The sequence below is a fragment of the Trachypithecus francoisi genome, unplaced genomic scaffold (assembly GCF_009764315.1).
Source record: "Trachypithecus francoisi isolate TF-2019V2 unplaced genomic scaffold, Tfra_2.0 Lachesis_group10, whole genome shotgun sequence".
NCBI lineage: Eukaryota > Metazoa > Chordata > Mammalia > Primates > Cercopithecidae > Trachypithecus > Trachypithecus francoisi.
In genome coordinates, this window is record NW_022681455.1 from 3,567,458 (window position 1) to 3,579,227 (window position 11,770).

The window sequence follows — 11,770 nt, forward strand, 5'->3', positions numbered from 1 at the left end:
CAGTGCAGAAATGAAAGAAACGTTCATCTTGCAATTCTTGATTGTTTCATACTCACTAAGCTTTCTCGGTTTCACAGCTGGAAACCTCAAACTCCTGCTGCCGGCATGCCAAATTACACACACTCAAAGGTATACAGAAAAAGCTCTGAGCAGAATCCACGTCGAAAGACACTGGCTTATTCTCCAGGGACAGATGAGACGAACTATGCGTTTAAGAAGTACTGCTTCCCCCACAGCAAACTATTGTGTGCATCTGCGCTTCTTTCCACCCCACCTGCTGTACTCTTCCTTTGTTACTCAAGTGCTTTGGCTTCCAATGACTAGTGGAACTTTTCCAAATGTTGTCACCTGTTTACCATAAGCAACAATTTGAAAACTGGTTTTCAAAACTGCACTTAATACAATAACTTAAGATCATCTGAAACTTTTGGTTTTTGTATTCCAAATATTGTTGATGGCATGACAATTCTGTGGGGTTCCTGTCCGACTTAGCTTTACTGTCTGAGATCGCACAGATGAATACCGCAGGCGGGTGAAGAGGGTTGCCTGTTCTTCCAAGTGAGCCTTAAAAAGAAGCAGAGCCTCTTGATTCTGCTCTTTCAGGACTGGCCAGCAGGGGGCACGCGCACTCTGCGGAAAAGCCAGGATGGCCTTCACTGCAATGCACGCTTAAGGAAGTTAGCCTCAGAGCTCACAGCCCGGGAAACTATTCTAATTTCTAACAAAGAATCACGAATACAACCTCAACTTTTAAAATTTCATCCTACACAATTTGTGACATCAGAATTTCATCCAGATGTAGCCAAACAAGAATTTGAAACCAAAAAATTGGTAACACAGTAAGTGGGCCACCTGGACACACGTGGGGGCTAAGTATCAGCAGGTGGCTGCCAGCGTCACTTTTCTTCCTAAAGGAGTTTGGCCTCGAAAGTTGAAAACACAGCGTTGTATCTGTCAATTTGGGGATTAGCTGCTTTGTGCAAACACAAACACCTGATTTGTTCTTGGATTCAGAACGGAACGCGCTGGAGTCAGCACAAAGATCTGACAGTGAGAGCCAACATTAACAAACGTGGCTTCCGAATTGCAGAAACCTGGGTCCAGAGTCCCACTTTTTTGGGAAGTGGAGGCTTCGGGCTCAACACTTGTGGTAACTGGCCCAGCTTCCTCCAGGGAGGACCTTGGCCATCGGACTCTGGCGGGAGAGCTTCCTGCTGCTGCAATTCTGAAACTAAAGGCAGGATGCTGCTCGGGTGCGCGGGGAGGTCGAGCACTAAAGAGCGTCCACTACCCAAAGAACAAGTCTCTCTGAGCACTCAGAGGACACGTTCCCACACGCACACAAGAGACAGCCCTGGGGAAATGCTCTGCAAAGGGAACTTTCAAACTGAGTCAAACCATAAATTACATTTATATTGTTTCCTTTCCATTTAACAAATGTGCCCATCAGCACACTACACAGATGCAGAGGTGAAAGGGGGAACGCAGCCTCATCTTGCGTGCTGCACAGGGGACACATATTCTTTAAAGGTTGAGTGGAATACACATTTTGGAAACTAATGTTTCCAAATTTGGAAACATTAAATACACATTTGGAAACTAAAACTAAAATGTTTTAGGAAAACCTTTAAAACTTCCTAAGTACCTGTTTTCTAAATAGGCAGTCAATACTGAAGAAGCAGCAAGCTAAGAGCTGACGAGCTGGTTATTCGAGGCATAACTAAGCATCCCAAGGAAGTTCCAACTGCCTGGGAACCTGAGGCTGCTCTTCACTATCGGAGACTCACGAGCTTCCACCTGCGCAGTGTCACACGGTGTAACTGTACAAGGAGAGCGAGCTTGCAGCTATGTGGACACAAGGACAGAAGGCCTCCCCGCGCACCTCCACCCTGCGATGCACCAGGGGCGCCCAGCAGCGGGTCCACAGTCACCTCTCCTCTACATCTTTGCAGGAGTGAAAAGCTGAGCTGAGAACGCAGGAGGACGAGATGGAAGTGGCTGAGGAAAAATAGAACACCCGGAGGACCGAAGCTGGGGGCTGAGGGAAGCCTCCCTCCCTCTCTCTGCAGCAGCAGCTGCCTCCTGTACCTTCGAGGTGACTCCTAGAGTGAATGGGAAAAAAGTGTTCGACTTCACCTTACTGAGCTCTGCTCTGCTCTTCCCATAATCCTGCCTTCTCTAGGCCTTTTCATTATTCTCCCCACCAAAAGCCAAATCCCCTTCCTAAATTTTAGACTCAACATTCTCCAACAGCCATCCACTCAGCCAGTCCATCCTGCAGCATCACAGGCACCCGGCGGGGGCAGCCCACTCAGGCAGGAAGGAAGCACTTTGTTCGAGCTTCCCAAAGCACCCACGGCTCCTCTTCCACCAGGCTGGGGATCCCATGGCTAACAAGACGGGATCCCGGCCTCCCAGCACGTCATGCTAGCCAGGAGAGCCAACAGGAGGCAAACACAGACCACAAAGTGTCCCCTACCTGGCAAATCCGGGTGCTAGGAGGATGCACAGCAGGGGCAGGAGGCCACGTGAAGGGTGAGCAGATGTAAGGGTGAAAGGGGTTATGGAAAGAGGGAGTGAGATGGGGAAGGTGAAGGGCAGAGGTGGGGAGAGCTGAGACCAGAAAAGGACAAGCAGGGTCTCACGAATCCTGTGAAAGGGTTTGCTCACGAGGGGCAAGGAGGCAACGGCTTCCCACAGAGGTTCTGGCCACAAGAACTCTGTGCACTTGGCAATTCTTACTTTTATTTATTTATTTATTTATTTTTACTTTTTTGAGATAAAGTCTCGCTCTTGTTGCCCAGGCTGGAGTGCAGCGGTGCGATCTCAGCTCACTGCAACCTCCGCTTCCAGGGTTCAAGCGATTCTCCTGCCTCAGCCTCCTGAGTAGCTGGGACTACAGGCATGCACGCTACCATGCCTGGCTAATTTTTCTATCTTTAGTAGAAACAGGGTATCACCATGTTGGCCAGGCTGGTCTCAAATTCCTGACCTCAAGTGATCTACCCGCCTCGGCCTCCCAAAGTGCTGGGATTACAGGCATGAGCCACCACGGCCAGCAATTCTTTCTTAGGATCAAGCCTGGATCTCAGGATCTTTCTTAGGCAATCTAAGCTTGGCCCACACCCAGCACCAATTCTAGTTTCTGGACCAGCAAGGCCACAGGCCCAGTCTGTAGGGATCCCACTGAAGTTCGGTGGTGACCTCCGCTTTGTGGGCTCTCTCTTTAGCCAGGGCAGGGGTATTCTCCCAGAGGGGATGGGGGGCCACACCCAGAAGAGGGTGGGCACATGAGCGGGCCGCTACTCTCAGGAGCCAGCCTCCAGCACTCTCCTGCAGACCACTGTCATCAAGGGGACACGGCAAGTGCCAGGGCAAAGAGCAGAGGGTCCCAAAGCCAGCAGCCCGTATGTGTCCGGCTTGGTGCTGGGCACTCTACGGATACTACTGCTTTCGGTACTCACAACCAGCCTGCGTGCAGATATTATTACTGCTATAGCATCAACAGTGCACTCAAGGCTTGAGGAACCGAGCCACTTGCCTGGAGTGACATGCAGGTGGCAAAACCAGCATCCAATCCCCTAACCCCACCTGTCTGGGTCTAAAGCCAGTGCTTTCAGCCTGAGCCTGACCTCTTCTATTAAGGCCTGGCCATGTTCCCAGGTGGGGGGATCCCTGAGCCTGACCCTTCTCACTGTAATTGAGCAGTGTCCCAGGTGGCTGACCCCTCCTACAATGACCCAGCTGTGTCTCAGGTGGGTGATCCAGCAATCTGGCAGGGCCTTGATCTTCTATGATGAGACTGAGAGCTGCCACCTGTCAAAGTCTGAACTGCAAGCTCTTCCCTCCCCCTCTGCATCCCCTATCCACCATGTGTTTTCTGCTGAGTCTACGTTGCACATCAGCAAAGTTTCCTAAAAATGGGAAGAAACCCTTGCAGGTGTAAGTTGGTAAAAGAGCTATGTGGTCTGTCTCATGTCCCCACTCCCTGTGGGACGGGGCAAGAGGGGGCACGGCTAAAGGTGTCTGTCTGCAGAAGAATGTCACCACACGTGGTGTACGCTCAGCTCCTCTCGCCACCAAGCAGGGAGCTCAGATCAAGGTGCTCCTGAGCTGAGTCCCTGGCCTGTCCTGTGAGAAGGCTGCAGCTTTTCAGTGCCAACTGCCCCGTGAAAGCCAGTAGCCCTGGAAGCAGGTCTGTCTGTGGAACTGTCCGGTCTCCAGCTGGGAAGTGATCTCAGGTGTCGCCTGGGGCCCAGGGGCTCAGTCTGAGATCTGTCGGGGGCAGCAAACCAAACACAGCCTAGTGGCCATTTACGGAAAAGAGGATCCCAGGTACAGCAGGATGGGGGAAGCAGAGTGGGCGGTGGGGTTTGGGCTTGGGAAAGAAAAGCAAAGCAGTAGGAAGAAAGAGGAAGAGGAGGCTACGTGAAGGTGGGTGGCCCCACGGGAGTCCTGGCAGGGCAGCACTGGTACAGGGTGACTCGGTCAGGTCAAGAGAGTGAAAAATAGGTCTGTGAGTCAGAAAAGAAGATCCAAGTCCCCTGAGAAGTGAAACTGCCCCTCTGGGTGGGGCAGAATGGCGCAGGTGAATTCTGCATGGGTGGAGCTGTGGTTGAAGGCAAAGGGCAGGCCCACCCAGCACCCCACTTGCAAGGGTCCACTGGGTGGGGCAGAGATGGTGCCTCTGTGACCCTGCTCTGCTGCCCGGGACGGGTGTGGCCCATGATCATTTTTTAGCCACGGTCACTAAGAAAGTAAACTCTGTGGCTTTGCAGTTGGCCATTGGGTGGGATTCTCCCTTATCTTTCAGGGATTCTCCCCTCACTGTCAGACACAGGGCTTCTCCCCTCACTGTCTACCTAAGAACAGCATGAGCAGGTTCAGTCCATGGGATCAAAGCACGCATCTTCCTAGAGCTGTCAGGGTTGTGGGAGTCTGGTGGTCGCATCTGTGTCCAGCCCTTTACTGGTAATGTCCCAGATGCCAGTCCCCTGGTACTCGGATCTCAAGTCTAAGAAGACAGTCTCCTAGCATGCAGGTAAGATGAACGTCTTTGGCGATGAAGGTGAGCACAGGCAGGTACATTAGCACCACATGGGCTCGTGGGCTCGTGATCATGGCCTTACTAAAAGAAAATGCTAAAATGCCGCCTCCCACGCTGCCCTCCTGAGCCACCTCCTCCCCCATGCCAGTTCCTCCTGCCGACTCCTCCATGGCAGCAAATGGCAATCTTGCCAGTCCAGCACCTCAGACTGAACACTCTGGGGTCATCTGCACTCTCCTCCGCGCCCCATGTCTGGCCTTGCAGTGCCCCGTGACTCCCCCTCAATACAAATCAGCATTTGCTCACTTCTCCCACCTGTTCTGCTGCACCACGCCCCAGCACCTGCCTCCCTGCCTCCCCACTCTTTCTCAGGACAGCAGCCTGAGTTTGAGTGAGGCCAAATCACGTCTCTGCTCAGAGCCCTCTCTGAATAACGACCTGCCCCTCTGTGACCACGACCTGCCTCTCTCCCTTCCTGACCAACACTCTCCACACCAGCCGCTACACCTCCTCACACCCCAAACCTACCAGACACACGCCGGCCTCAGGGCCTTTGCACCTGCTCTTCCACTGCCTAGAATCGACTTCTCCAAGCACCCAATGGCTTGATCCCCACTTTCTTTCAGTTCTCTATTCAAAGGTCCTTGACCACCCTGTGGAAATGCAAATCCCCTCCCCTGCTCCTGCAAGTCGGAGCCCCTTTCTCTGCTTCCTTATTTTTTCTTGTGAACACGTATCACTCTCGAATATATTTTGTTACTTGTTTATCTTGTTTACTATTGGATTTCTCCCAACCAGAATATAAGAATCATGAGGACAGCGATGTTCTCGGTCTCTTGTTCACTGTTGTGCCACTATCACCTATACATGTGGTAGGCATTATGCAGATATTTGATGGAATCAATGTAAAACCAAAATGTTGATTGTACAGCCACTAAGCATCAAAGATCACCTGACTACTCAGGAACACAATCTGCTGCTGCAGTGGCGACCTGGTTGACTCAGACATCACAAAGCCTGAAACTATAGAAACAATGATCAAAAAAGTCCAGGAGCCTCCAACTGCCAATAAGGAAATTCAACATGCTTATGTTTTAAAGCATAAACCTTCCTAGGTGTGAGAGATGTAAATAAAGGGTAACCCTGAACCATGTTAGGTATCGCACAGAGGGGATTTAAATGAAAAACGGGCCCACCAGAAAACACAAGAACGGAACACCTTGGCAACCCAGCAACAATATCCCCAGGAAACAGCTAGCTCCCTCCCCTAGGGCCGGGGGACAAGAAAGGGAGAGGGGGCATATCCAATCCAGATGGAGAAGAAGGTCGGGTGGGAGAGCGGGAGTGCGAGGAAAGGGGCTGGAGGACGGAAGCTGGGCAAGTACTGAGGTCAGCCTGGTCCGACCTCACCCAAACAGAAGGCCAGGAGAGTGCGCTAGTGAGCACTTTGCCTCCACCCCAGGCAGGGTTGACATATCCCTGCAGACGTGGCACTGTGACACATACAAGGCCCAGGGATGGCCTCCAAGCACCACTCCACAGTGTGTGTGCAGAGAGAGAAAACGCACATTGACCCCCACTGCAATAGTCAAGGGACGAAGACAAGGGCTCAGCATCCCTTTAATTGCTAGCAGAGTCAAAGCTGCAAGCCGGGCCAAGGCTCCCACACCCTCCAAGGGAGTGCAGTCAGACACTTCCAACAGTCACCAGCCCACTGCCAACAGAAGCTCAGAAATCCAGATTTCCTCACAAACCTCTTACATGGAACGAGAGAATGCAAATCTGACTCACCCCAGAAACAGTTCAATGCATGCAAACTGGGGAATCTGACAGGGAATTATGCAGAGAAAAGCTGGCACTGCAGCGCAGCAGGGCACACACACCTGGCGGCCTTTTGTGTTGACAGTTCGTATATCCAGACAATCTTTTTATGCAAATAATAAATCTGCACGGAAATAAGGTGCAATCCGCTTTTACATTACTGGGATATATTTTACTTGGTAAACAGTTTCCCTGGACTTAAAAGGATCAAAGAAAGGGAAAGGACTTCCCTGGCGCTGCACAACAAAACCTGGGTGTGCCAGGCAGGGACCGGCTAACTGTCCCTCAGAAAACCAAAGACTAGAATGGAGACAGGGCTTATGGTCCCGGCTCTGGTCCCAGGCTCCCCTCTTCACCCTCTCCAGGGGGTGCCAGACTGTCCCCAGCAGAGGCAGCAGCTCCAACAGTTCCATGGTGTGCTGTTAGAATGTCCTTCACACCCAGCCGCTGGGCCTCACACTCAGCACCCACCAGCCCTGCCACCATCACTCTGACCCCTATTTCTGATTTGTGTTCCCCTTGAGGTACTTGGAGGTACCTATCGTATCCCTTCTGAGTCTTTTCTCCACGGTAATCTCTCGCGTCTTTAACCTTTCTTCACTCTTTGGAGACACTCTCGCGTGTCCACACACCTTGTGACCGCATAACGGACCCAGCACAACTCAGGTGAGAGCAAAAGAGGCGGAGTCAGGGTGCGTGCAGGGCAAGTGGAGTTCCTCACACGCCCCGCCCTCCTGCTTCAGGTGAGCTGTTTCCACCCGCGTGGATGCGAAACCACACCCTCTTTCCACCGGCTGGCCCAACCCCTGCCAGAAGGGCTGATGCGATGGTAACGATGACAACTGGCATTTATGGAGAACCTGCTCTTGTTAGACCCTCTACCATGCCTTTCAGTCCTCACCAACGTCAGAGGCCACAGGTACAAAGTTACAGGTGGGAAGCCCCACGGGGAGCCCACTGCAACCAGCCTGCCTGGGGTCACGGAGCTCAGACGCCTGACCACAGTGAGGCTCAAGGACTCCAGTGTGTTCAAGCCTCGTTCCAAGAAAGGTCATTGAATAAACCGCTGTTCCTTCACGATGCTTTCCTGATTTGGGCATTCATTTGTTAAATTTAAAATATCTTAACAAACAGCAAATCCAAAGAAAACTGCTTCCACGCTTGAAATAACACCCAACTGTCTGGAGAACAGCTATAAATGCGAGGCTGTGGGGAGCAGAGGGAAGCCTGAAAGGCGGGCCTTCTCGCTCAGGGCCCCAACTGGCTGGCTGTGGGAGCCCTTCCAAAGGATGTGTCATGAGAACCGAGCTAATTATCCACGTAATTCACACACTGGGGTTGGGGCCATCGCCAGGGAAAAGCAGAGGATATCTCAAGACTGCAGCCAGACAGCAGGCTGGGGAGACTTGGACGGGCCACCCTCTGCTTCAGTAAGTTGGCCCCAGGCTTTCAGGAGGTCTCCGCTTAGAGAAGGATTGAAGGACGGCTGCTGGGCCACTGTCCCAATGCTCTGAGCTACAGGTGGTCACACATGTCCGGCGGGGGTGCTGCTCGGAAGTCCTCCAGTCTTCCCGCCCCTTCTACTCTCCTCCCAGGCGGCCCCTCTCCCCGGCCTGCTCCCTCCACCCTGCATTCTTCCCGTCTCAACTCCAGCCCCTCTCTCTTGCGTCCTCCCCGCTTCCACCCCCTCAGCTTGGCCTCCAAAAGAAAGCTCGGGCAGAGCCGTAGGAAAAGGGAAGCCACCGCGGTTTCTGAAAACAAGAATTCCCGCGAGCCAGGACGGTCACAAGGCCGGGGAGGAGGCGGCCCAGCTGATCCAACTCGAATGGGGACCAGCCCTGGCGGGGGTGCGGGGGGGGCCCTGGCTGTCCGCGGCAGCCGTGGGCGGGGCGGCCCCTCCGAGGAGGGACGGAAGGGCTGCGTGGCACCTCGCGCTGGAAGACCAGGGGCGCGCCCTCCGCGGGGAGAACTCAGGGGCGGCTGCCACACCCGACGCGACCCCCGGCTGGGACCCTGCAGTTAACTGCTCCCAGACGCTTTCCCAGTGCGCCCGCCCGCCGGCCCTCGGGAGGTACCGGGCAGGGGTTAGGGCCGGGCTGACCCTGCGAGCCGCTCAGCTCCTGGCGCCCCCGCCCTCCTCCGAAGTGACTCGTCCTCGGGGACCGTGCGGCGTCCGCCCTGCCGGCCTCGGCCCCTTTCCCGCCCCATTTGGCTCCTCCGCCAGGGGCGCCCCCAGGCTGGGCAGGCCGGCTCCCCGTCCCCCTAACCCGGCCGCCCGGGCACCCCTCGTCTGCGGGCGCGGGGTCCAAGTGTGCCCTGTCCAGGGTGGGCAGGAAGGAGAAGTCGCAATCTCGGTTGAAGTCTCTCCCCGCCTCCTTCGTGCACTTCAAGGTAGCCTCGGCCCCGCGCCCCTCCCGCGTCCCCGGCCCCGCACCTTGCCGCAGCGGCCCCCGCGCCAGCTCGGACCGGTCCTCGGGGAAGGCGTCGCGTAGGCGCTGCCACAGGCGACCCAGGTCCGCGAGGCTGCGATGCAGGTAGAGCACGCTGCGGTCCGACCACTCCGTGCGGATCTCGAAGAACTCCTCCTCGTCGCCGCGCCGGCTGACGATGAGCCTGCGGATGCCGTTCACCCAGCAGCCACGCACGAACATGTTCACGAGCGACGTGCCCTCAAACACCGCCGAGGCCATGTCGCACGCATGCCCCCTCCAAGGGCGCCCCGGCCCCGCCGCCCGCCCCCCCGCAGGAGGCGCGCCCAGGCCGGGGTCGTCCCGGGTACGTCCGTGGCCGGGGTAGTGCGGGGCGCGTCCGGGGCAGGAGTCGTCCGCGGTGCGTCCGGGGCCGGGGTCGTCCGGGGTCGGCCAGGCACTCCAGGAGGCTGCGTGCGGCCCGCGTTCGGGGCGGCGCGGCGGCGAGTGGCTCGGGCCGGCCGGGCGCGGCTTTATAAGGCGCTTCCCATCGCGGGCGGCGCGGTAGTCGACGTCGAGGCCAGGCCGCGTCCGCCTCCCTCCCGCCTCCCGCGGAACGGGCGCCGCGGGCCGCCCTGGAAAGGAAGAGGTCTGGCTGGCCGCGCCCCCGCAGCCTCCGCAGAGACCGCGCTGCTGCGGCCACGGGAACCCCCGGAGCCGAGAGCGGGGCCGAGCCCCGAGCGCCCGCCCCCGCCTCGCGCCCCCCGCGCCTCCTCCCTCGCGGCCCCGGAGCCGCAGGTCGGTGACTGGACCAGCCGGGAAGGGAGGCGGGGCGGGCCCTGCCTGCCAGGCGCTCGGCGCAGACTTTTTTCTCTTTCCGTTTCGCGATCCTCGGGACCTCCCAGGGCTGGGAGCTGCGCGCCCCACCCGGCCCGCGAGGGGATGGCAACTACCGGGGGTCCGGAGGCGGGGCTGCGAGTGTCGGGGCGGGGGGCGCGGGCCGGGCTGAGCGCCGCCCCCACCAGGGCCCAGGCCAGGCCGGCCCGCCCCGGGTCCCCTCCGAGCCCCGCGTCCCCTCCGTGCACTGCGTCCTTGCCCTCGCGTCCCCGCCCCGCGTCCTCCCGCGCATTCCGGTCGTGCCTCAGCCGCCCCAAGGCCCGGGACGCGGCCGGACAGACCGCGGGGCAGCCCTCGGAGAAGTGATGAGAAGGTCTCCCGGGAAAGAGCGCCCTGGGAAGCCGGACGCCGTGGATGCGCTTGAGGGGCCTCAGGAGTGGACTTGGGGAAACCGCCGGCCCTGAAAACTGACTCAGCGGCGCGTTACTGAGGCCGTTCCTGTTGGAAGAGAATTAATAGCACTTGTTTGAGAATTACAAGTTAGTTCCAGAAATGAATCGAATGACCTCACAGCGTGTAGGCAGGGGTGGGAGAGCCAGGGCGAGCCCCTCACCTCACCCCCGCCCCGGCAGCGCTCTGGAAAGCCTCTAAAGCCCAGCCCTGTTCGGAAATGTTGGAGGCCCAAGGCGGGTGGCCTGCCTGGACTCAGTCCCGACCCAGATGTCCACCCAGGTCCCTACCATTCGGTCCCGCCTGCCTCGACTCAGTCCCGACCCGCATGACCCTCACCACCATGACCAGCTTTTATTCCGACTGTGCCGGTGACTTGCAGATAGCATAGCTTCAAAGTTCTTCACCTGATCTGGGACGGTGAATAGGTCAAGATGGAGAGTGTCAAGAGAGACTTTTGCTTTGTTTATGATGTTCTTATATACATTTGTTAATTAAATGAACGCATATGTTTCCTGTGTGATGTTGTGTAGGGGAATAGGGGCCGTGGGAACTGGAAGTAAACAGTCAGTGTGTCAGCAGCGCTTAACTCTAGGTGGTGGGAATAAGTGCCATTGTAGCCGCAGGACCAGCCCAAACGAGGCTTACTCTGTTTATAACAAAATGTTGAGTTACCTTGCAGGTATAACAGAGCCAAAAACTCTAAGTCACAAAGCCCAGGCATGCACCCTAGAAAAAGGTTTGATCTCTAACAAACATCCAGAACCAACTGTTCCTCTCCTTGGAACGCAGAAGACTGGGACATGACTGGAACCCGAACATTTCAGCTCTCAGAAGGGAAGGGTCTCTTGGCCCAGAAGATAGAGACTAAAATCCAACTCAACATACCTTGCCATAAATGGCCAAATTTGAAGGTCTTCAAACAGATCCCGCCAAGCCAACATTTATAAGTCCTTTCCTTTGCCCTTTGCTTCCTTAAAACTTGTCCCAGACCCCAAATCAGGGAGGAAGATTTGAACCTGCCTCCTGTCTCCTTGCTGGCTGGTCTTGCAATAAAGCCTTTCTTTTCTCAAAAGCCAGTACCATGGTATTGGCTTCTGTGTACATTGATTGAGCAGTGAGCCTGAGGCAGGAAAATAGGGTCATGAGGCAGGGAACATAAGGCCAATTCACACTTCAGCTATAACAGGAAATATCCACTCCATAG

General features: G+C 56.0%; 1 protein-coding gene across 2 annotated transcripts in view; it reads right to left on the reverse strand.

The window, feature by feature from the left end:
- PXDC1 (PX domain containing 1) overlaps positions 1 to 10,099 on the reverse strand; it is a 28,553-nt gene extending 18,454 nt beyond the window's left edge. For both annotated transcript variants that reach the window (XM_033216077.1, XM_033216076.1), the window contains exon 1: positions 9,303 to 10,099. In XM_033216077.1, the coding sequence (XP_033071968.1) occupies positions 9,303 to 9,558 (256 nt within the window). In that variant the 5' untranslated portion in view covers positions 9,559 to 10,099. The remainder of the gene's footprint in view (positions 1 to 9,302) is intronic.
- Positions 10,100 to 11,770: the final 1,671 nt, after the last annotated feature.